General features: G+C 36.3%; 1 protein-coding gene and 1 pseudogene across 6 annotated transcripts in view; both read left to right on the top strand.

The window, feature by feature from the left end:
• Positions 1–26,144, top strand: part of NAV3 (neuron navigator 3) — a 430,062-nt gene that overhangs the window by 317,297 nt on the left and 86,621 nt on the right. For 3 of the 6 annotated variants that reach the window (XM_051846465.2, XM_008256837.4, XM_051846467.2), the window contains 6 exons: positions 8,829–8,961; positions 9,696–9,966; positions 12,342–13,050; positions 15,017–15,505; positions 20,210–20,251; positions 21,684–21,844. In XM_051846465.2, coding sequence (XP_051702425.2) covers positions 8,829–8,961; positions 9,696–9,966; positions 12,342–13,050; positions 15,017–15,505; positions 20,210–20,251; positions 21,684–21,844 — 1,805 coding nt within the window. The remainder of the gene's footprint in view (positions 1–8,828; positions 8,962–9,695; positions 9,967–12,341; positions 13,051–15,016; positions 15,506–20,209; positions 20,252–21,683; positions 21,845–26,144) is intronic. The other 3 variants (XM_051846470.2, XM_070052658.1, XM_051846466.2) reach the window with 2 other exon arrangements.
• On the top strand, positions 2,090–6,891 carry LOC138844250 (peptidyl-prolyl cis-trans isomerase D pseudogene; annotated as a pseudogene).

A 26,144-nucleotide genomic window follows, 5' to 3' on the forward strand; every position in this document is an offset into this window, starting at 1 on the left:
AAGCAGCTGTCATAGGTTGTTGAGGAAGAATTTAAGAGTGATTGATCTGTAGTTTGGCACAGATATAAGAACTTCCCTTCATAAACAATAGCCAAGAACTCTTAGCACATCTTAATGAAATTAAAAAATGAAAGGATAGAGAAAATATTTTGATGAGATTTGAGACCTATTACTCAGAGCTCATTATGCTAATATTTTCATAAAAACTATTTTCTGTGAAGTTTTTTTAACTTAATGAAATGTGCAATAATAAATAGGATTAACTGCATCCCATCTAGGGATAATTCTGGTATTTGCAAAATCAAAGATGAAAGTCAAAGTTGTGTAACTTGAAGATTAGGAAAATAATGCTATCATTAATCAAGTGTTCCTTCAAGTTTGCTTATCAAAGAAATATGCTGAACAATTTTTTTCTCAAAATTTGCATTTATTATTGGATTATTCCTAATTAAATTAACTGGATACAAGCAATATTTTTAAAGTAAAACTACATCATTCACTTAACAGATAGCATGCTATATGCTAGGGCTATAAAAGTTAAGAAACCCAAGTGGTCCTTTATTCCAAGTAATTCAGATTATGAACAAGAAAATAAGCACAAAAGATGAGTGATTATAATAGGTAATAAATGTTGTAGTGATTAGCATGATGCTTCATCTTCTGATCACTCCTGAAGAATCCTTATAATGAAACAATCCTTCAGCTCTCCAAAGAAGTAATATTGGCTCTTTACAGCCATGGATTTCACACTCACCTCTGTTACAGCACTTGACTTTTATTGGGTTAACTTCTGTCAAAATTGTTGTCCTTCCACTAGACTCTATGTTTGTGATGTAGAGGAGCTATATTTTATTTACCACTTAGTGAGGAACCATTAGAATTTATAGAATGAATGTTAAATATTGGCAATGGAGATGTGGGACTAAATGATAACTATGTTACCTACTAAAACTAAGAAATATTTTAAAGGATTGATGACAACTTGACTGATAATAGAGCTCAGTGACAGTGAGAGGCAGTAATAGTGATATCTTTTTAAAAAATTTTTATTTAAAGTATATAAATTTCATGTATTTCATATATACAGATTTAGGAACATTATGATGCTTCCCACCATACTTTCACCCTTTTTCCTCCGCTTTCTCCTATTCCCACTGTTAATTTTTACAAAGATTTATTTTCAGTTTATTTATACTCATAAGATTAGCTCTATAGTAAGAATTCAACAAGTAGTGTGAAGAAAAAAAACATGATTCCTCAACAGTAGAGACAAGGTCTGTAAACAATAATAAATCTCAAAATGTCAATTTCACTCCAATCCATTACATTTATTGTACTCTACTAGTTACCTCAGATCAGGGAAAACATATGGTATCTCTTTTTTGGGACTGGCTTATTTAACTAAGTATAATGGTTTCCAGTTTTATCCATTTCGTTGCAAAAGACAGGATTTCCTTTTCTTTTTTTATGGCTGAGTAGTAAAGAGTTATCTGTACCCCCATGTTTATTGTAGCTAAATTCACAATAGCTAAGACATGGAATCTACCCAGATGTCCATCAACTGATGACTAGATGAAGAAATTATGGCATATATACATGATGGGAAGAGTGATATCTTAAGGCAGAATAATTGACAGATCATGTCACCAAATACTAGAAATAATTTTTGAAGAGTGATTAAGTAACCTAAATAAAGTGAATTTTAGTAGCTGACAGAACATTCTTGAAAACCTGTCCACAAAAAAGCAATAAATGCTGATCTTATAGTCATAATATGGGTGTGCATTTGAATGTCAGAATATTGGAGGTAATATTGAGTTGAAGAAAGACTTGCAATTTTCAAGGAAGGATGTGTTAAATGAGTTAAAGATCAAGTCCAGATTACTGAGGAATTCAAAGAATCCCAAGTGACTCTGAAGACTCAGTAAAGCTTGGAAGAACCTATAGGTCTCATCATTCGCCTTTTAAGAAAGAGGTGGAAAGAGGATGGGAAGCAGGAAAGAATCATGTCAATTAAGTTTTGAGAACAACACTCTCTTGACATGTTATTTGGCCTATCTCTATCCTCAGCTGTAAAATAAGAGTAACAATGCCTATCTCAGAGTTGTTTGGAAAATTAGAGAATACTTATACTAAAGTACTTAGACAAGTAGGACACTTAGTAAGAACTCTGTTCATGAATGTTCTTGACAATCTTCAAGGTAACTTCAGTACAGTGTTAGAGGAAGTCTGTGAATTCCAGGTAAAGAAGAGATAAATGAATATCATGCTCTGGAATTTAAAAGAATCACTTTCACATAAAATAGAATTTCTAAGTAGCTGGGAGGAATTACCTGAGATTCATTAGGCTGAAACTAGAAGCATTCCATCATTGTAATTGACTTTCCTGTCATTTTCCAAAATGTATCTATGGTTTGGATATGGTTTGAATATGTTCCGTAAGGATTTTTGTGTTGGAAAATTGTCCTCCATGTGGTGCTATTGAGGTGGTAGAATCTTTAAGAGCTGGAACCGGTTAAGGTGGTTAGGTCACTGGAGGCCTGATGTTTGGAGGAAATTAAGATAGTTCTTATAGAACTTCAGTTAGTTTCTAAGATAGTAAATTATAATAAAAGAGCAAGCCTGAACCTCCTTTCTCTCTGGCCCTGTGATCTCTCCCTCTTGCACACAATCTTACCATAATGTCATTTCCTTGTTATGATATAGCCATAAGCTTCACTCAAGTTCAGTAGATACTCGTACTATGGTCTTGAATCTTCAGAACTGTGAGAAAAATCAGCCTTATTTCTTTATAAAGTACCCAGTCACAGGTATTTCATTATAGCAACAGAAAATGGATTCAGGAGATGTGGATGGATAAACCATACATTTTAATTAACTAACATAGACTCAGGCATGGTAGACTACCAGGGAGGAAAGGAGAACTAGAAGAGTTAGTCCATACTGAAGCTGTCCTTTGACTCCAGCATTTTTGATTTCAGCAAACATTTGTTAAAGGGTCAATGGAATAGAAAACGTGATGTTTACTGAAAATGAAGAATAAGAAACAGGAATGAAAGTGAGCATAAATCATAGGAAACTGCTGATTTCAGAGTCCTGAAAATATAGAAGACTTTATCCAAAAAGGAAGATTTCAGATATTTAGAGCTTAGAAGTAAAGCAATTTAAGGAAATGGCAAAATGCAAAGCATTAAAAAGTGGCTCATGTAAATGACTCATTGGCTACCCATACAAACCTATGAGGTGGAAAGATCAGATAGCACACATAAGTTTGCATACTGGTTATACATTTCTAAAACGGGTCACATCCAAGACTTTAAACTAATGAAGATATTATTCTTTCTGTTATACTAAAATAAATTTGCAATTTTTTCTTTATGTATATTGTATTCTTTGATAGTAAGTTTTAATTTTTCTATTAAGAAATTGAAATTTTTGGTTTATTTTATAACCTTTCATTTATATAATTTAACCACAATGACACTGTATTCATTTGAAACTTGAAATTGTTTTGAAACAGTAAATAAATGGTTGCTAGATTCCAGTAGTAATTGTTGTATTTAGCTTTGTACCTATTTATGCTAGGAGTTTTATTGGTACAAAATATTTATATATATCTTTTTTGACGTAGAAAGTGTCATCTTAAAAATGCTCTTTAGAAATCAGCTTTTGTTTAGTTTCACTCTTTGAATGCAATATGTTATGCTAGATGTTTCTTTAAAAATCATGTAAATATGAGAGATTACCTCAGTAATTGCCTTTCTATTACTGTGAATCAAATGTGAGTCTTGAATTCAACTTTTAAATCTTAGGCATTTTTATAAATAACAGCAATTCAAAGAAAGATAACTGTATAGTTTAATACTCAGGAGACTTACACACTAATGGTCCTCTTGGAGCTATTTTTTAGATTTATAACTCAGTATATTAAATCCAGTCTAGATTTGTGCCCATGGTATTATGGTGAGGCAGAAGAGAATTACCTAACAAAAAAGGGATTTCTAGAAGATGGGGAACCAGAACTGAGTCAAATAGTTAAGTGTGATTTAGTCATATAGGCAGAGAAGAAGTTCATTCAACAACAGAGGCTGACAACATTATGATGGTAATTGCAACCACCTGCAGTTCCAAGTTGAAAAGTAAAGTGTAAGACAGGGGTTGCAGAATTGAAGCCAGAGGTAGGTCCCAACATTCTAGGAATTCCTGCTTCTTTTGAGTGTTAAAAGTAGGCTTTATTTTCTAGAGATTATTCAAGTTCATTGTCAGACTAAGCAGCTAATATAGAGATTTCCCATATTCCTCCTTCCTCAGCATATGTACTGTCACCTTACCACCACTTCAAAATCCCACACCAGAGTGGTTCATTTTTACAATCCATGAATCTTAGTAGGCACATCTTTTTTATATATATATTTTTTAATTTATTTGACAGAGTTACACAGTGAAAGAGAGAGAGAGAAAGGTCCTCCTTCCGTTGGTTCACCCCCCAAATGGCCACTACGGCCAGAGTTATGCCTATCCGAAGCCAGGAGCCAGGTGCTTCCTCCTGGTCTCCCATGCAGGTGCAGGGGCCCAAGCACTTGGGCCATCCTCCACTGTATAGGCACATCCTTATCATCCAAAGTTCACATTAATATTCACTCTTGCTGTTTGTTCTTTGGGTTTGGACAAATACATATTGACATTTACCCTCCATTCTAGTATCATACAGAATACTCTCACTGAACTGAAATCCTCTGTGCTCCGCCTGCTCATCTATAACTTTCCCCAGAACCCCTACTAGACACTGATTATTTTACTGCCTCCATAGTTTTTCCTCCTCCAGAATGTTCTACAGCTGGAATCATACAGTATGTATCCTTTTCACATTGGTTTCTGTCATGTAGTACTGTGTATTTGAGTTACCTCTGTGTCTATTCATGTCTTGTTAGCTCATTATTTTTAGTGATGAATAATATTCCATTCTCTGGGTAAGACACCAATTATTTATTCGTTCACCAAATAAAGGGCATCTTAGTTGCTTCCATGTTTTGACAGATGTGAATCAAGCTATTATAAATCATCCATGAGCAGATTTTTGTGTAGGCTTAAGTTTTTAACTCATTTGAAATACCAGAGTGAAATTACTGGATCATATGGCAAGAATATATTTAGTTTTATAAGAAACTGCCAAACTGTTCTTCCAAAGTATAATACAATTTAGCATTCCCACAAGCAATAAATGAGAATTATTGTTCTGCATATCATTATCAGCATTTGGTATTGTTAATGTTTTGGATTTTGGCCATTCTAATAGGCATGTAGGGTATCTTACTGTCTTAATTTGCAATTCCCTAGTATATTATGCTAAGCATCTTTCCATGTATGTTTTCACTACCTGTTTATCTTCTTTATTCATGCATCTATTAAATATTTGGCCCATTTTCTAACCAAATTGTTCATGTTTTTATTGTACTTTTAGAGATCTTTGTGTATCTTGGATAGTATTCCTTTATTAGTACATCTTTTGCAAATATTTTCTTCTAGTCTAGTTTTTCTTCTCATTCTTTTCATATATATCTTTTTAAGGAGTCTGGGCTGTGGGTCAGACTAGTTGCTGTCAAAGTGGATATATTTATGTTTTTATAACTTGTATGCATTTATTCTTGTGAGAAGATAATGTTATATAACAATTAGAAGTGTACATGTAAAGGGGAAATATAAAGGACCTATTAAAGAAGCCGTTAAGCTGAACTGATTGTGGTTCTTAGTTGCAAAGTGCAGAATCTACTTAAGTAGATTCTTTGCAGGCTCTTATCCACGCATTACTACCCAAGTTACACTCCCTGCCCTGGGTACAGCTGACACTTGGAGATGGAGACTAGATAGCTGCCATTGCTAATCAAGAGGATTCAAACAACTGTTACCTTGCTGGCCAGAAGATTAGTTTTCTAACTTGTGACTCCACTGGTGTAAATGCCAGATAAGTCCCGTGTTGTATGCAGTGGTTCTCTGTAAGAGAGGCTGGGAATGTGAATGTTTTCTATTCTGTGATGGTATGGTTAAGCTCTTCATGTCAGTATCCATTTGGATACTTTTCATGCATCAAATTTTAATAATTCATGATGCATGAAAAGTATCCAAATGGCACAATTGACTGATACTTGTTGTAGTGGTGTAAAATTCACTTCTTCATCACAACAGTTCTAACTCCTCATTTGGATGGGAAACATGGGATTTGTCCAAGTAATTAAAGGAATAGGCGTGGCCAGGACCCTGGGAAATGTGGAAGTGAAAGGCAAAACCTGCCCAACTGTGTCATTGCAGAATGTGGAAAACTGAAAGAATGAGGTGATTGGAAAGTATTCCCCAAAGACTCTGCTGATGCTGAGACACCCGATTTCCCTGAGGAAGCAGCTGCAGATTGAAGGATGTATTCAAATGTGTACTAGTAACAGAAGACTTAAAAAATAACTGTAATTTTTTTTTTCCAAATCTCAAAACTGGGAAATGGTCATTTAACAATATACAAAAGTTTTAAGAAATGTGGATCATTCAAATGCTGGTATCGAGAAAGCAGATAGATCCAGGCTGCGACCATAGCTTTAAGCCAAGTACTGAATATTGGCGCTTGTCAGCTACAGATGTCAAACTGGCAGGGAACAATCGACAGTTGTTTGGAAGCTCTGGAAATAGACCCACCGAATACCAAAGCACTGTATCACAGAGCTCAAGGACGGCAAGGATGTTCAAGGAATAAGATCAAGTTTTGACTAATTATTTTTTAAAGATTTACTTATTTATTTATTTGAAAGGCAGAGTTACAGAGCCAGAGGCAGAGAGGGAGAGAGGTCTTCCATCCACTGGTTCACTCCCCAGATGGCCACACAGGTGGAGCTGTGCCATCAGAAGCCAGGAGACAGGAGCTTCTTCCAAGTCTCCCATGTGAATACAGGGGCCCAAATGCTTGGGCTATCTTCTACTGCTTTCCCAGGCCATAGCAGAGAGCTGGATCAGAAGTAGAGCAGCCGGGACTTGAACTGGCGCCCACATGGGATGCCCACACTGCAGGCGGCGGGTTTACCCACTACGCCACAGTGCTGGCCCTTTGACTGATCTAAGAAAGCTCAGGAGATGGCACCAGAAGATAAAGCTCTCAAGTTAGAATTGCTGAAAGGCACGGAAAGACAAAGAGAAGACCCTATATGCAAAACTGTTAAATAAGGATTGGATTTTTCTTAAATAGTATATGTTGATTATACAAAGGCAATAAGAAAATGTAAGGGTTATTATCTATGTATGATACCTAATGTGTTCCTTTGACATTTAATTTCCTCATTTTTTATATTTAGGAATTTTTATATAGGTTAAAGCTTAATAAATAAAAGTGATATAAATAAAGTTCCTTTTTAAATTACTGTCTTCATTTTCACAAAGCATGGTGTGGAACCAATTTTTAAACTGCTAAAGCTATACCTTGATGAATAAAATAAACCAGTAAAAATTTATAAATTTTACTGATAGTAATCTGAAGTAATCTGAAGAAAATATATATGTAGGGAGAGTCACCCTTTATGTTGTTACCTTAAATTCAGGAAGACATTTGAAAATTTTCTTCTTGATAATTTCATTTTTAGTTCATATCGTATAGAATCTGAATAGATCACCATTATTTTGAACTTATGATATAGTTGATAAAGTATACCAGAGTAGGAAAATGTGAATTCACCATTTATTTATAGTTTGCTTGTACTTTCATTAACAATATTCTCTAACATGTGTAGTTTGTGCAGGAGTTTTTAAACCACAAGTCCCTTTTATGAGAATTAGGTTTTGTGCATATCTGTTTGTATCCAGTGTGCATGGATTTGTTTCCTAGAGTTCAGATAAGTGACACTTCATCACAGGAGACCGAGATCCAGCCAGTAAATGAGAGGACTGTGGTCTACCTGGTGTACCTCTTCACCCAGTGGCATTCCCAACTCTCCTTCAGATAACCCCTTAGCCTACATTATTTCTGCATCATCTGACACATTGACTAAGATGTCATGTTAGGCTGTGCGTGAATATTCTCACAGCACACTTTATTTTTTGATCAAAACCAACTAGATTCAGAATTTCAGATATTTCTTTGTACTCCAAGTATATTTCTTCATAGACCTGTTAGGGAGGGTACATTTTCATTGAGAATCTACTGTTTGGGAAAGGAGAAATCTTTGAAGGAGTTAAACGGAGTCATGACATGGCCAGATGTGATTTTTTGACCACTGACACAGGTTCAGCAGATGCATCGCATTGGGAAAGATTAAACGGAGGCCAGCTGGGAAGATAGTGGATATTGTGCAGGTCAGAGTTGCAAGGAATGGCAAGAAAGATGATATGATTGAATGAGCATTAATATTCATGACTTGGTGAATGATTGGAAGTAGCTCACGAGGTAGGATAAAGGATGAAAAATGATTTTTTTCTGTTTCCTGGCTAAAACAAAAGTATTCTATTTTTAGAACAAAGAAGGAATTCTGGCATGCTTTATGACTTCTGGTTGCTTTTTCAGAAAAAAAGGAAAAAGCTGATGTGTGTTATTCTTTCCTGATACATGCATATTCGTCTCTGTTGTCACTTATTCCACAAACATTCCCTTCTAATCTGGATCTACTCTAGATACTAATTCTTTCCAAATATTAAATAAGATTATTCTCAGGTAGCCACTCAGTTCTCTCTTTCCCACAGTTTAAGGCGAGTAATCTTTTTTATCACAAGATTAAAGTGTTCTTGTGTCACATGATGACTGCTGTGTGGAAATGTGGGTGCGTACTCCGGTTCATTGCTTCTGCGTGTCTTGCCTTTAGCTGGGACGACAGCAGTTCAGTGAGCAGTGGTCTCAGTGACACCCTTGACAACATCAGCACCGACGACCTGAACACCGCGTCCTCTGTCAGCTCTTACTCTAACGTCACTGTCCCTTCCAGGAAGAACACTCAGGTGACGGTCACAAATTCCTTCCCCCTAATGATTTTATATTAGGTTAAATACGAGTAAGACCCTTTAATCTGAAATGATGGCATCAATGAAGTAAGGCAAAGCTAATAAAGAGTCTCTTTGCCATCCCTGGTGTGGAATGACTTCGTCTTACTCTTTCCTGGAGCTGCCGGCCTCAGGAGGTGTGAGAGTGTGCACCTCAGTCTACTTTAAATAACGGAAATCAGCTAATATCTATTCTTATACGTTTTCTATTGATTACATTCTAACCCAGAAAGTCTTATGCTGCCACACCTCTCCAAATATATGGCTTAAAATCTAAGTTACTTTAATAGGCTAATTTTGTATAGTTCTTAATACATTTTCATGTTCATTTTTGAAATAAACTACTAGATCTCATGTGACTGGTAAAACAAGAATGGACATAAAATAACCTTTATCTTTTCCTTGTTACGTTTGGTATAGAAAATGCCTTCCTCTATGGAGTGTTTAATAGAGGTTTTCGGTACATATTTGTTCTGACACTCTCTAGTATCTGCCAGTGAAAATTATGTAGCTAAAATTAATGAAACTTAAGTGAAGATGTAGTTAAAAATAGAACAGTCTGCAGAATTCTTTTGAAATATAAATTAGTGCTTCTTTTAATAACCAATTATTTGAATGCATATTGCAATGCCTTAGTTCAAACTTGACATACTTTTCTGCATAACTTTTTTCTGAAACATTGTTCCTTCTAGCTGAAGACAGATGCAGAGAAACGGTCTACAACAGATGAGACCTGGGATAGTACTGAGGAGCTGAAAAAAACAGAAGAGGACCTTGACAGCCACGGGGATGGTGGTGGCAGGTGGAAGAGTGGCTCCTCGGCACCTCCTGAAGACTCTGAGAAGGCGGGACAGAAAGCTGCCCTGTCGGTGTCACAGACGGGGTCCTGGAGAAGAGGCATGTCTGCCCAAGGGGGAGCCTCATCTAGACAGAAAGCTGGAACAGGTGCACTCAAGACTCCTGGTAGGCTTGTCGTTCGCCAGCTGTTGTGCAGAAGTGCATCAAATTGTTTTTTTTTTTCCATGCAATCTTTATTTTCTTTAGTAATAGCTTGCTTTTTCTAATCAAATTCTTCTCCATATAGTTATTTTTTTCTGTCTAAATTTCATACATTTTATCATAGAAACCTATGTGAATATAACAATCTAGGCATTCTCTCAAAATCACCCTTAAAATTTGGTGCTGGTGAATGTTTTATGGTATTGTGTTCATTTCTGGTCACATGGAAATAAAACTGAGGCCACTAAATAAATAATGAGGTTTATCTTGTTCTGACTTCCTTCTGGAAGTTTGAACTTTGATGTTATGTATGCTATTGAATTATAGCTACAGAAAGGCCAAAGCCATCATGTCAATCTAATGGGCTGAAATGCAGGGCATTTAATACAATGTGCATGAATTAAACTTCATGGAAGAAGAGAGGGAAAGAATCTTGAGAATTATATCATTCTTTTGGAAAAAGATCTATTGATTTATTTGAAAGGCAAAATGACAGAGAAAGAAGGAGAGACACAGAGATATCTTCCATCTGCTGGCTCACCCCTCAAATGGCTGCAACAGCCAGGGCTGGGAGTTTCATCCTGGTTTCCCACATGGTTGGCAGGGGCCCAGGTACTTGGGCCATCTTCTTTCTTCTCAGCCATGTCAGAAAGAAGCTGGAATGGAAGTGGAGTAGGCAGGAGTCAAACAGGTACTTAGTGTGGGATGCCAGCATGGAAGCAGTGGCTAACCCAAGTGCCACAATGCAGGCTGCTGGCTGCCATCCTTTTATTTTTCTTTCCTTTGAAGACTCATGCCATAACATTTTTAAAACAGTGCCTAATTTGCAATTGTGCCACCCAAAGTATTGATGTAACAGGACACTCCAAATATAATCATTCCACATAGATTCAAATGAATTATTTTTCTATATCTTAGCTTCGAAGGATTAAGTACTATCCTTATGAATGAAGACATTTTCAAGATATAAGCCATTAACCAGTAGCACAAATACTCCTTTTCATTTTATTGGTCTCTCATCACATTTCCTCTGATAGCCGAATTTCTGTAGCCACGCACTGAGTCCTCTCAATCCATTAGAATGCATGCCCATTGAGATTTTTTTATTTTATTTTATTTAGTAAATATAAATTTCCAAAGCACAGTCTATGGATTACAATGGCTCCCCCCCCATAATTTCCCTCCCACTCGCACCCTCCCATCTCCCGCTCCCGCTCCCTCTCCCATTCCATTCACATCAAGATTCATTTTCAATTATCTTTATATACAGAAGATCAATTTAGTATATATTAAGTAAAGATTTCATCAGTTTGCACCCACACAGAAACACAAAGTGTAAAATACTGTTTCAGTACTAGTTATAGCATTACTTCACATTGGACAACACATTAAGGACAGATCCCACATGAGAAGTAAGTACACAGTGACTCTATTGTTGAATTAACAATTTGACACTCTTGTTTATGGCGTCAGTAATCTCCCTAGGCTCTAGTCATGAGTTGCCAAGGCTATGAAGCCTTTTGAGTTCGCCGACTTCGATCTTATTCAGACAGGGTCATAGTCAAAGTGGAAGTTCTCTCCTCCCTTCAGAGAAAGGTACCTCCTTCTTTGATGGCCTCATTCTTTCCACTGGGATCTCACTCACAGAGATCTTTCATTTAGGTTTTTTTTTTTTTTCCAGAATGTCTTGGCTTTCCATGCCTAAAATACTCTCATGGGCTCTTCAGCCATATCCAAACACCTTAAGGGCTGAATCTGAGGCCAGAGTGCTATTTAGGACATCTGCCATTCTGTGAGTCTGTTGTGTATCCTGCTTCCCATGTTGGACCATTCTCTCCCTTTTTGATTCTATCAGTTAGTATTAGCAGACTCCAGTCTTGTTTGTGTGATCCCTTTGACTCTTAGACCTATCAGTGTGATCAATTGTGAACTGAAATTGATCACTTAGACTACTGAGAAGGCATTGGTACATGCCACCTTGATGGGATTGTATTGGAATCCCCTGGCATGTTTCTAACTCCACCATTTGGGGCAAGTCCGATTGAGCATGTCCCAAACTGTACATCCCCTCCCTCTCTTATTCCCACTCTTATATTTAACAGGGATCACTTTTCAGTTAAAATTTAAACACCTAAGAATAATTGTGTGTTAATTACAGAGTTCAACCAATAGTCTGGTTTCTCTTCAGGTCGTATAAATCTTTTGCCCATTGAGATTTAAAACTATCAGGAGCTGAAGTCATCTGGAGAAGAATTTACATATAGCACCTTGTTTCCAGAAGTGTTATGATAATATCAAAATGGGCAGACACATATACTTGTGTATTTCTCATTAATTAGGGAAAACCGACGATGCCAAAGCTTCCGAGAAAGGGAAAACCCCCTTGAAAGGATCATCTCTACAAAGGTCTCCTTCAGATGCAGGAAAAAGCAGTGGTGATGAGGGGAAAAAGCCCCCCTCGGGCATTGGAAGATCCTCTGCCACCAGCTCTTTTGGGTTTAAGAAGCCAAGCGGAGTAGGATCATCGACCATGATCACTAGCAGCGGAGCCACCATAACCAGTGGCTCCGCAACACTGGGTAAAATTCCCAAATCTGCTGCCATTGGTGGGAAGTCAAATGCAGGGAGAAAAACCAGTTTGGATGGCTCACAGAATCAGGACGATGTTGTGCTCCATGTTAACTCAAAGACCACGCTCCAGTACCGCAGCCTGCCTCGCCCTTCCAAGTCCAGCTCCAGTGGCATTCCCGGCCGAGGTGGCCACAGGTCCAGCACCAGCAGTATTGACTCCAATGTCAGCAGTAAGTCCGCTGGGGCCTCCACCTCGAAACTGAGAGAGCCAACCAAGATTGGGTCAGGACGCTCAAGTCCCGTCACTGTCAACCAGACCGACAAGGAAAAGGAAAAAGTAGCAGTCTCAGATTCAGAGAGCGTTTCTTTGTCAGGTTCCCCCAAATCCAGTCCCACCTCTGCCAGCGCCTGTGGTGCACAAGGGCTCAGGCAGCCAGGATCCAAATATCCCGATATTGCCTCACCTACATTTCGAAGGTAAGGGTATATAACATGAAGCTAGAAAAAAAAATGATGTAAATTATACATGTCTATATGTAAGCTGATCTATCTCACTATATATCATATATATATATATAAATATTCTAATATGGACATATCTTAGAATCTTTTAAAGTACAGTGATTTCTAAGAAGCTGAATAGCCAAGGAGTTAGCAAAAACAAGCCAGTGCTCAATTGAAATGGTCAGATGTTATATTTTGCTATCATTGCGGTATTAGCAAGGTTAACAGCATACATAGGAAATTTAAGAACAGATGACAATATGTAGAGGTTGTAATACAACACAGTAACATTTTGTAATTCTGTTTGCATGGATTTCCACCTCTCTTTTTCTATAATTAAAAAACAAGCAGGTCCTGTGACTATTGCCATTCATTCTCAGTGTTCATTATCTTGCTGACTCTTAATGAGTTGATGATCATGAAGGTAGATGAAGTTGTGTTCCTTGTAACAGATAACACTGGGCCAATTAATATGGTACTAGACCCTGACATTTTAAAGTAAATCAAGATATGATCTGATTGAGAGAATTTGAGAGCATTCAAATGTTTGGTTCAGGTTAGCAAGAGAAGACTAAGTTTTCTAAGTCTTCATCAGCTTTCTTTGTCATGACTCTAGTAAGTGGTGTGATGTGGTTTCTGTACTGGAACTCTCTTTGGTATTAAATATGTAAATTTCTTCTCTGAAATATAAATTTCTCAATGCCAACGTGCCTGTAAGTGGCAGGAAAATACAGTTAAAGGATTGGGACAAATAGTTAAACCTGTCTGTCTGCTTTGCCATCTGTGAAATGAAAGTATGATTTGCAGTTTATTATATGTTAAGTATTTTTATAGTTTATTATTATGCTGCAGACTAAACAAGAAATTTGATATCTCAGAAATTAAAGGTCTTGAAAAATTTACCTTTATGATTGAAGCAATTTCAGAAACAGGATTGTTTAAGAACCTAGATGTTTTAATCCTCAGTAGAAATATTAATCTTGAAGAACTGGCTTTTTGAAATGTTGATTCTTTTTTAAAGAATAAACTATGCTTATAAAGAAGTAAATATAACTTTTGCTTAAGTAAGAGTCAATAGTGCCCTCCTGTGGCCCATTACCTATGAAACAATTTCTCATATGTGTCATATATTTAACTGTAGGAAATATGGATTTCATTGTAACTTAATTAGAAACCATTATGTCATTACTTCATACCACTTTATTTCCATATTTACATAAATTTTATTATATCATCTGTTTCATTTACAAAACTAAAATGTTTTCTGAACTAAACTCCGGCATCTATTTTAGCACCAACTATGTTTCCAGTCACTACTGTTAATATATATTTGAATAGCAGTGGCAACTGACATCGCACCCTTTTGCTATTGAATGGGAAAACACAGATAAAGTGATATGTTGCCAACAATGTCAATCCAATATTGTTCCCAACCAACTGCTCCCTGACGATGACTCAGGCCGCTAGATATTCAATATAATTTACTAAGCTTCGCATTAAGCATTCTGTTCAGATTCTGAGTAAAGTGCTAAAAAAGAAAAGAGAAATCAATTTAAGTGCTATGAACCTAATGTGTAGAAGTTGTTTCATTATAATGGTTCTGTAAATAGATACCATCAAGTCCATTCAGATGACTTGAGTGGAAGATGATCAGTATCACTGAATTGTAAAAGCCAGGGGTTTTTATGATTGGCTTCCTTCATTTTGTCTACTCTCCCCTGCCCCTGGGTAGCAACCCAAGACAGACTTACCGTGAAGATGAGCTTTTCAGCACTTGATTAAGAAACCCAGGCTTATAAGGTTCATTAACACAGAGACAGGGAGTGCTTGGTAGCTCAGTACACCAAAGCACACTTGGCTCTGTGACTGTAACCCTAAATATTAAATGTGGATATTAGCTTCTTGGAACAACTGAAGTTGTTATTTGTTTTTCTTTTAGGTTGTTTGGTGCCAAGGCAGGTGGCAAATCTGCCTCTGCACCTAATACTGAGGGTGTGAAATCCTCCTCAGTACTGCCCAGCCCTAGTACCACATTAGCGCGGCAAGGCAGTCTGGAATCACCGTCATCTGGTACGGGCAGCATGGGCAGTGCTGGCGGGCTAAGTGGCAGCAGCAGCCCTCTCTTCAATAAGCCCTCAGACTTAACGACAGATGTTATAAGCTTAAGTCACTCCTTGGCTTCCAGCCCAGCATCGGTTCACTCTTTCACATCTGGTGGTCTTGTGTGGGCTGCCAATCTGAGCAGTTCCTCTGCTGGCAGCAAGGACACTCCGAGTTACCAGTCCATGACTAGTCTCCATACGAGCTCTGAGTCCATTGACCTGCCCCTCAGCCATCATGGCTCCCTGTCGGGACTGACCACTGGCACTCACGAGGTCCAGAGCCTGCTCATGAGAACGGGTAGTGTGAGATCTACTCTGTCAGAAAGGTGAGCTTTCCTGGAGGCATTGATGAAGTCCTCACCCTTTCTTCCCTGCCCTGTGCCTCAACCCCACCCCATTAAATTCCCTTAATTTCAGTGTGAGTGCCTTGTAAGATTGAAAGGACCTAAGACTGATGGCACTGGTCCTCTTATTTGCTCTTATTACCAAATTTACAGAGTGATTAAACCATTAAGGGTAGGTGATTAGGTAATTAAGTTTCTCAATATGAATACATACGTTTATACCCAGTAGGCAAACAGTAAAATTCAGAACGTGCGTTTATGTATTGCATGATGTCTTCTGAAGACATTTTAATGTTTTTGGCGCAAACTCAAAGAAATCACAAGCTCTTTATGATAATTTAAACATTTTTAAAGATCAAATTCAAATGAATTCTACGATTGTGCTCTGAGCAATATGTTAAAATTGTTTTATTTTCAATTCCACCAAAAATAGCAAATGGATCACTGGGGAATCCTAGTTAAATTGGAAAAATAAAATCAATTGTCAGGCATGAATTCTTAGAGAAAATTATAACACCAGTGCTATTTTTAATAGGTCCCTTGAAAACGAATCCTATTCCAAGTTGTTTCCCATTGGATGGATATATATATATGTGTATATACACACATATATATATATGTGTGTGTGTATATGTATACACACATATATACACACACATGCACACACACACACTTAAAGTAGAGAACACAATGAAGCATTTCTTAACCAATATTCTTAATAGAAAGTATCACTGTTGGACAAAATGGCTCTAGATTTTCTACCACAAAACTTTTTTCTTGGACATTTTGGTACTCAACAGAATGTATTAAAAATGCAAATTTTCTCCTGATAAACTTAATGTTATTTCTCCCTTGACACACTGAATGTTCTTAAAAATGATCTTGGCCATATGACTTGTGTTATTTGTGGAAAACACTACTGTCACTGAAAATGCCTGATCTTTTCCCCTAAACTGTTATTTTTTACCCTGCCATGGATGCTGGCATATCTCTCGACAGACCCCAGCCTTACTTCCAGAATAATTTTTTCAAATACCAACCAAGGCCTTTACTGAAACACATTCTACATGGTACCAGTTGGCCCTTAATCTTAAGATTTCCCACTTTGCTTTTCCCTTTTTCTTGGCTTTGTTGGAAGCAGCAATAAAAACCCAGAGTAAAATGTTGCTTCTGACTCACCTAGCAATGAGAAAGGACATTCATGTACATGGGACTTGATAAAAAAGATGTAGAACTAATTGAAATTTGGGTACTTGATACTTAGTATAGTGGGCTGCTAATTACAAAATACATGTTTTCTTCATAAACAAAAGAACTGGGCCAAGACAGATAAGATAAACAGCTGGATGATAGAAACTAAAATCCATTTCCATTTGGTTTTGCTACTATAGACAAAAGATAAAAAACCAGTGCTTGATTTCTCATCTAAAAAGTTGGTTTTCTCATTATGTCTTAGATTCCAGTTTTATCACTTTTAAGATAAATGGGCATCCTCACATGGCATTTATAAAACTTCTAAAAAGTAACTCAAATTATATATATTATATATAATATAGTATATTATATATTAACAATCTCAATGAATAGATTCTAGATTATATCCTCATATGTGAGGAATTCAAATAAAAGTTGATAACAAAACAAATCCTACTCTAACTAGGTCATCATTGATTAACAAGAACCACTCTGCAAGACACAGATTATTATTTTTTTAATTATAAAGATGTTTGCAGGAAGTTGACCATGTAGCCAACCTGTTGCTTAAGCATCCAGGCATTAAAGACTCAAGTCACAATTTGTGTCAAAGTAAACCTCAAATCAAAACCAGATGATAAGATAAATGAATTTTATAGCTATAATTGAAATATAGTTTTTGATGTTTAACCTGAACTATATTTCAGTTGAAGTCAATTTATATTTTTACAACAGAGACATACTAGCAAATTAGAGTTATAAATGCTTTCTTTAAAAAAAATGTCATTTTGTTCACTTGAAAGGCAGAGACAGAAAGAGCCAGGAGGACAGATGCAGATAGGCAGAGAGCTAGCTCTTTCCCTAAATGCCCATAAAAGCTAGGACTGGCACCAGGCCAAAGCAAGTCACCAGGAACTCAGTCTGAGTCTCCTACATGGGTGGCAGGATCCCAGTTAAAGCCTGCTGCCTCTGAAGTGGCAGTGTGTATTAGCAGGAAGGTGAAATCAGGAGCTGAGCCAGGACTTAACCTAAGGGCTCTGATGTGGAATGCAGTGTCCTGAGTGGTCTTTTAACTGCTATGCCAAATGCAAGCCCATACTTAATGTTTTTTAAGGAGAATTAATTTATTATAGTCTGATCTTTAAATAGGCCAATTTTACAAATGGAAGTATTCTAGGATTAAAATAGTTAAATAAAGACTTTCTCTAAAATAAACTTTAAAGCAATTTTGAATAAATGAATATGTTTTTCTCTTTGATTCTTAAATTGATGGATATTTAGTTTAAATTGATGAATATTAAAACAACGTTAATATCTTTATATAGTGTATAATAGTATTATTTATTAGTTCTAATAAATTACTGGGTTGAAATAATTTTAGATTTAAAATATTGTGCTTTTTATTCTGTTGGAAATAAATATAAGCAATCGTGGTTGAATCCCTTAAATTCTTTTAAGAACGTTTATTGTATATTGAGAAGAAAAGTTAGATCTCAACAGAATCCTGCCTTAATTAAAATTAATTATTCAGTGGAATGTTGAAAATGCTAAGGAAACCAAAGAGCCATACCTGAAAGAAATTTTATTAAAGTACATATATTTAAAATAAATTAATTAGATATATATAGTAGAGATGAATATTAAGTTGATGACCTACCTATTTATTATTTTAGAAGACATTATTATTATATCCTAGTACTACTGTTTAAATTAGTAGTTTTTCATACAGATTTTTTTAAATTCCTCTGTATTAAAAAGAATAAATAATACAATATGTTCTTTCAGTTTTCCCTCTACAGTTGTGCTAGATCATTGATAGCTGAGCTGTAACAAGTCTACATTTGTTTTGTTTTGTTGTGACCTAAACAAAATTTCAAATAATTTTAAATAGTAACCAACTATGTGAATTTCTGTTCTGTCTTTAAATGTCAGACCTGACAACCTGCTTTCACATATCTGCCCAGCAGCATACTGATTTTAGGCAAACTGCTCCGAGTGATATCAGCACTTCACCTTATTGCATTGCCCAGCTATCCCTTGCTGGCCTAGGAGTTTGCATTCCTTAAGAGTTTGCAAAAGGTGTTTATCTTATTAAATGATTAATGTCTGAATTGAAACAGATATTTCTACTTAAAACTATGGATTATATTGGTAAAGGTAAATGATTATTTCATTAAATTGCCCTTTCATATAAACATACAGCTTTTTATAGATTTTAACATTGGAAAAGATTGCCTATTTTTTCATTGCAGCATTAAATTTTAATTTACACATATGAAAGAATCTTTAAAATGGCTAACATATGACCTCATAAACCCTTTAGCACAATGCAGTTTACATTTGGAGGTTTCTTATATTAATTCAGTGTAATGTCTTCTGTTTGTTTATACACACTACTAAGAAAACGTCTGTAGAAGATAGATATACACCAGAACTGGCCCCTCCATGATTTACTAATTGCTTTTATATATATATATATATATATATATATATATATATATTCCCAATAAATGAAGATGAAGTTATATGAAGTCTTTGGATGATATCACAGTGCTAAATAATGGAGTGCACATAGAAGAAAACATTTTAGCTTTGATTTCAAGTAGAGTTTAAGTCAATGTGTTTGCATACATGTTATACCATCTCCATTATGCATATCCTGTGATCATTTGAGATTTTTAAAGGAAGAGAGGTATAATTTTTCAAATTAAAATTAATTTTTCTCCTTGCTTTTCCACATACTAAAGATAACAGAAATATGTAGACTTGTCCCATTTAGTTCTTGAAATATTCTTCCTCTAATTTTAGAGAGACCATTTCTCATTTTCTAAAAACACATCTTTTCACCTCTTTCTATGACAAATTGATAAGTTTTTAAAATATAGATAATTCAATTCATAGCCTTTTATATACCTAAATTATTATTTCTAAAAGATGGTCTGCCTTAATTCCATTAACATGTCTAAAGAAATGATGCAAAATGCATTCTTATTATATATTTTATAAAGCTGCCTATATTTTTGTGAAAAATAATTTGAACATAAAAGATAAATATTTGATGGTGCTTTACATTTTCTCTGTCCATCAGAACTTGTCACTTTAACTTAGAACAGGTCTATTTCACTGCCTCCTCTCTGACTTTTCAGCTTATTAAATTATAGCAAAAGTCAAGTTATTAGCAAAAGGAAGGGAAATCCACTATAGCTTCAAGTGATTAGAATCCAGAGGGCACTTAGGCTAACATATGATTAAATAGATCCTCTCACTTCTGTCACTAATTTATTACTAACTAGTGCAGCGTTAGAAAGGAACTCACCATGTGTTCTAGCTTTGGACATCTTGTCACCCTTAGTTGGTCTTTTCGAGTGAATTAAACATTATACATGTGTTGCCAAAAAATTTTTTGTACAGTTCAGAGAAGCATTTTGTTGGATGTGTGATTTGGAAGTTTTGTTTACATTATGTCCTTAGGGATCTTCTTTGTTTTAACAGCATGCAGCTTGACAGAAATACACTACCCAAAAAGGGACTAAGGTATATATTTCTCTCAGCACAATTGCTGCTTTCTCTGTTGTTGCATAATCTTTGTGTGCTGTCTCTCTTCTTTGTTTGTTTGCAATGTAGCACCTTCACTAAGGTTTAAATCACCTTAATCTTGATGCTTCCTTTGGTCTGAAGAATTGGTGCAATATCCGTCAGGTAGAGATAGTACTGGTTGAGATCAAGATTGAGTTTCAATTAATTTCAATATGAATAACGCAATTTTGGAGTGATAAGATTATCAAGGAACTTTTCCCAAGGCATTGTTTAAAAAGGCAGCAACTTTTGGTAGGATGCACAACTGACTTCCACAAAGTAAAATCCATTTAAGTTCCCTAACTTTTGCATCTTGGAAACATATGCTGGCAAAACCTCAAAACTCGTGTAGACTACAGATGTGGCCAGTTAATGTTGAAAGATTTAAGGATGCTCTAATTTGAATCAGAGAACTTATTTTCATCATCACAGGGAAGATACTATAATTAAGAGATGATTTTTATAGAATCAGTTTGACAAAACTCAAAATAGTTTTAATTTCCCTCTTATCTCTCAGATCAATTTAAATCTAAATTACTATAATAGCATTTAATAAACCAATACAATTATTCAGTCCATAATAGAAAATAAAATGAAAATTTAATTTATGGCCATACTTTACTACACTTTTATCCAAGGAGGGGATATGGAATGAATTGCTAAGTGAGTGATAACACCCTGTGAACATGATAAGTTGACTGCTTTTTGATACTAAGAATTACTTTGGCAAACAGTAAGTAACTGGACAAATTAGGTCTTTATCCATTATCCTTTTTTCCTTCTAATTTGCTAGCAATAACAAACAGCTGGCAATTATTCTATTTTGGTATTTTGATCCAGAAATTTATTTTCCAATAAAGTGAGCATATTTCCCCTACATTAAAAAAAAAAGCAAAAATCCAAATTTGAACTGACATTTTAACAAAAGAACTGATTTGCCATATCCAAAAAAAAAAAAAAAAGCAGTCAATTTGTGTTCTCTTTCCTGTCCCATTCTGTAACCCTCACTTCACTTCCTGTGGCTTCTGGTCTCCCTCTCTAAACCATTTCTAGTCCGTGTTTTCGCCGTCTTCACAGCCGTCCAAGCACTGGGCTTTTGCATTCTTCTTAACCCACTTGGCTGTCTGCTCATTGTTTATGATTTTCAACTTCATTATCTCACATAAGCATAATTTTCTTCTCAAATTCCTTTATTCCTTTCTTTTTTCCTTGTGAGACTCAAACAGATGGTGTCAAATCATCTGGAAGAACTGAGCAATTATAATTAGATTCAATCTGTTTGCAATTGTTGTTCAGTCTGAATAGTGAGCTCGCTTCGATTGTGCCCCTGTCCTGGTATTGCCTTGCCCTTGTGGAAATGCTGGAATGTCTTAGCTGTGCTGTTTTGCAGATACACCCCATCATCTCGGCAGGCCAACCAAGAAGATGGGAAAGAATGGCTGCGGTCTCACTCCACTGGAGGGCTACAGGATACAGGCAACCAGTCACCTCTGGTCTCCCCTTCTGCCATGTCATCTTCTGCAACAGGAAAATATCACTTTTCCAACTTGGGTAAAACATTCTAAAACACTGATTCCATTTTGCTCTTTGCAGCATCCATCCTCACGGGAGCCCTGGTTATCTTCCCAGATAAAAATCTTCATTTACAGAGATGATAAAGACACATCAACAGTACTTTTTGTTTGTATAAGGGTTTATTGTTCACAGAATGATTTCCAAATATGAGAAGGCCATTGAAAATGCAGGCTGTTAAGAAAAAGACAACTATGCACAGATTTTGAACTCTGTTTTGCAACCAAAATAAACTTATCTTTCAATGCCATCTTTCCATGACCTTTCTGAACCACCCTCCTCTTTTGCCATTTATTGCTCATAATATATGCTTAACAATATTGCTGTTTTACAGCCTAACCTGCAGAGGTTCAGAAACATCATTTGACTTGAAAACAGCATCACCATTAGTAAAGCGCAGATACAGTAACCAATCCCAGAAAACCTGACTTCAAGTCAAGGACCTTTACATAAAAGACCAGTAAAATATCTCCTTATTTTTTTATTTATTTATTTTTTGACAGGCAGAGTGGACAGTGAGAGAGAGAGACAGAGAGAAAGGTCTTCCTTTGCTGTTGGTTCACCCCGCAATGGCCACTATGGCCGGCGCTGCTACGATTCGAAGCCAGGATCCAGGTGCTTCTCCTGGTCTCCCATGCGGGTGCAGGGCCCAAGCACTTGGGCCATCCTCCACTGCACTCCCGGGCCACAGCAGAGAGCTGGACAGGAAGAGGAGCAACCGGGACAGAATCCGGCACCCCAACTGGGACTAGAACCCAGGGTGCCGGCGCTGCAGGCGGAGGATTAGCCTATTGAGCTGCGGCGCAGGCCATCTCCTTATTTTTGATTGTAAAATGTTAAAAAACATTCTCCTAACCACATTCATCAAAATACACAAAATTAAAATAAAGAAAAAAATACATGATTCCACAGCTCCCAGATAATTTCAACACTGTGGAAGTCAAAACTCTCCTTGACATGCATATATGAATCTGTTATGAAAATACTCCATGAACATTTGTAGATAAATACAGTTAAGAAGAAAACTTACTCTTCTAGTCTTTGGTTACTCTTTGCAGCTTAGCATCATTTGTTGAAATATTATATCATTTACATAAATGTCATAGAAATTGCAGGGAAGATTGACAAAATAATGAAGGAAGTCTAAACATGCTAGTTATCATTTAACAGATCCAATAACATTAAACAGGTATTTTTCATATAAGTTCGCTTATATACTTGTGTCATTTTTTTTTCTTTTCACTTAGAAAAAATTTCTTTCTAATAATGCACCCACAGGAAGTCCACAAGCTTTTTCAACTCTCAGGAATCAGAACTATTTGTTTCTTTTGTGACTCTACCCATTAGCCTGAGTAGGGATTCCACAGTGCTGCCATTTGTCCCCATTCAAGCACTTCAGGTTTTGACTTTAGTAATGCCACTCTCTTGATTTTCTTGATACTTTTCCAGTTAGAATTCTTTTTCCCAGGGTGGCTCATTGTAACATAGCTATATGATTTAAGGTTCAGACATGGTCACTGTTGAAAATGAAATGGGCTGTATTATAATTGTTCTAGGCATGACGTAGAAACATTGAACCAAGCAATTCATCCTCCATCTATTCCTCAAATGTATATGTTTACCAATTTTTTTTCCTTTAGACTTTTCCTCATCCTAAACCCACTTTCTATGTTCTCAGTCACAATTCTTAATTCCTGTCTCTCAAGCATTTCTTTTTCATTCTGAGATATTTTTGTGTTCTAAAACTAAAATCCCATCAGTGTGATAAACAACATAGGCATCTAAACCAAAGTCTTCTCTTTAGCTCTTTTCTGCTATTTCCATTATCATTTCACACAGCATCTTTTGTCAACTACTGTAATGTAAAATGTCAGTGTAATCAACAGTCCCACTTACAACCACACCAACCACTCCTTCATGTTGTACATTTTCAATAGAACAAAACTTGTCATTTGTATATATCCATCTCCATCTCTCTTTTTAAGTGGGCATTGCCTTGCTTATACTTTTTTAAATTCTAGACAATTAAGTGGATTTTAAATTGATTATATAGCCTCAGCTCTCTAATTTTTCATTGTCCATATGCATTGAGAAATGTGGAGGAAACTTTCGTGTTTACATAAATACATTCTCATATGCCTACCAGATTTTATAAGAATATGTGTCTTCAGATCAGGCATTCTGAGATCTCAATGCTGAGTTATGTTATAAAAGGAATGAAATCATTAATTTTAGAAAGATAAAAGTGATTTTTAAAGATTTTTTATTGTATTTCCATATCACCCAAACTTTACTTGGGAAAGAAAATGTGTTCTTACTAAAATTAAATCATAAAGTAACCTTACTTTATGATTTTAAATTTTTAAAACTATATAAAATGTAACTACTTAACTTGAGTATGGATAGCATTGTCTTCAGTTTTCTTTGCCCATCATGTTTTTCAGTGTGATCATTATGTTGTCTGAATGATCAGTAAGATGCTTGATTACTAACATTTAAGAGTTGAGGTATCAGCCCGGCGCCGTGGCTCACTAGGCTAATCCTCCGCCTGCGGCACTGGCACCCCAGGTTCTAGTCCCGGTCAGGGTGCCTGATTCTGTCCTGGTTGCTCCTCTTCCAGTCCAGCTCTCTGCTCTGGCCCGGGAAGGCAGTGGAGGATGGCACCCTGCACCGGCATGGTAGACCAGGAGAAGCACCTGGCTCCTGGCTTCAGATCAGCGTGGTGCGCTGGTCGCAGTGGCCACTAGGGAATGAACCAAAGGAAAAGGAAGACCTTTCTGTCTCTCTCTCTCACTGTCCACTCTGCCTGTCAAAAAAAAAAAAAAAAAAGAGTTAAGGTGTCCATGTTTCCTTTTTCTTTTCTACCTATTGAATTATGTAATATGTGAAAAAAAATTTTTTTTTGACAAGCAGAGTGGACAGTGAGAGAGAGAGACAGAGAGAAAGGTCTTCCTTTGCCGTTGGTTCACCCTCCAATGGCCACCGCGGCCGGCGTGCTGCGGCCGGCACACCACGCCTATCCAAAGGCAGGAGCCAGGTGCTTCTCCTGGTCTACCATGGGCTGCAAGGCCACAGCAGAGAGCTGGCCTGGAAGAGGGGCAACCGGAACAGAATCCGGTGCCCCAACCGGGACTAGAACCTGGTGTGCCGGCACCGTAAGACGAAGGATTAGCCTACTGAGCCACGGCGCCGGCTGTAATATGTGAAATTTTTAAATTATTTTACCATAAAAATCACATATAACAACAGCACAGTGTCCTGTGAATAGGAGATACTCTGCTTGAATTACTACAGGGTACCCCCTTCCTATGTCACCTTGTTTTGAGGGCCAAAAATTATGCTAAAAAGTATAGTACCTGTGTCAAAGAAAAACAATACAACAAATTTTGAAATGACACAATTCCAAGTCTATGACATATATTTCTCCAGATTTTAAAAACACACCTCAGTTCCCTTCATATCTTAAGAAGTTCCTGCCTGATACTTCACATTCCAATAATTCACTTGGTTTTTAAAATACAAGTGTGAACATATATGCTAAATATATTTCTCAATTTCTCTGCTCTCCTTCATTTCCAAATTTTGAAACAGTATTTTTCCCAATACTCTGTGCCTTTAGTCACCACACTTTTCTTTAAAATGGTTACTTAATTGGTCTAAAAAGCTGGATGCTATCTGAACTATTTGGCAACAGGCAGTAGACAAGCTTCTATTTCAAAGTGCAGACAAGTTAATATAAATGTGTATGATTTCAGCAATCTGATTGTGGTATCCTCATGTTATTCACAGTAGAAAATAGTTTTGTTTGATTAATCTGCAGAAATGCAGGATACAGACACCATGTACATTATATTGTATTTCATTTAAAGAGAAGGCGTAATTTAGTCTTCCTCCTCATAACCTCAATTTTATAATGCTTTCCCTAATCATGAACTTACATAAATGCAGAACTCAAAGCAACTGAAAGTCTTTCTTAATATATACTTTTGTGGTTTAGTTTTTAGTTTTAAAATTTAATAAGTTTAAACATTTCTCTCCTTTATTTCATATGCAGACATTATATGCATACACTTAGATACTATTTTTTCCTGGGAAACAGAGACATTTCTTGGAAGCATCTCAAAGCTCTTCTTGGGGAATTTATTCATTTGGGAGTTTGCCGCCTTTTCAATTTCACTTATCCTATTAAAGTGGCGATTATCTGAAAAGGAACCTGAGGACTATTGAAAGGCAATCTTTTATTTATAACAGAAGAAATGCAAAATTATTTCATTTCCAG

Source organism: Oryctolagus cuniculus, chromosome 11 (genome assembly GCF_964237555.1).
Source record: "Oryctolagus cuniculus chromosome 11, mOryCun1.1, whole genome shotgun sequence".
Lineage (NCBI taxonomy): Eukaryota > Metazoa > Chordata > Mammalia > Lagomorpha > Leporidae > Oryctolagus > Oryctolagus cuniculus.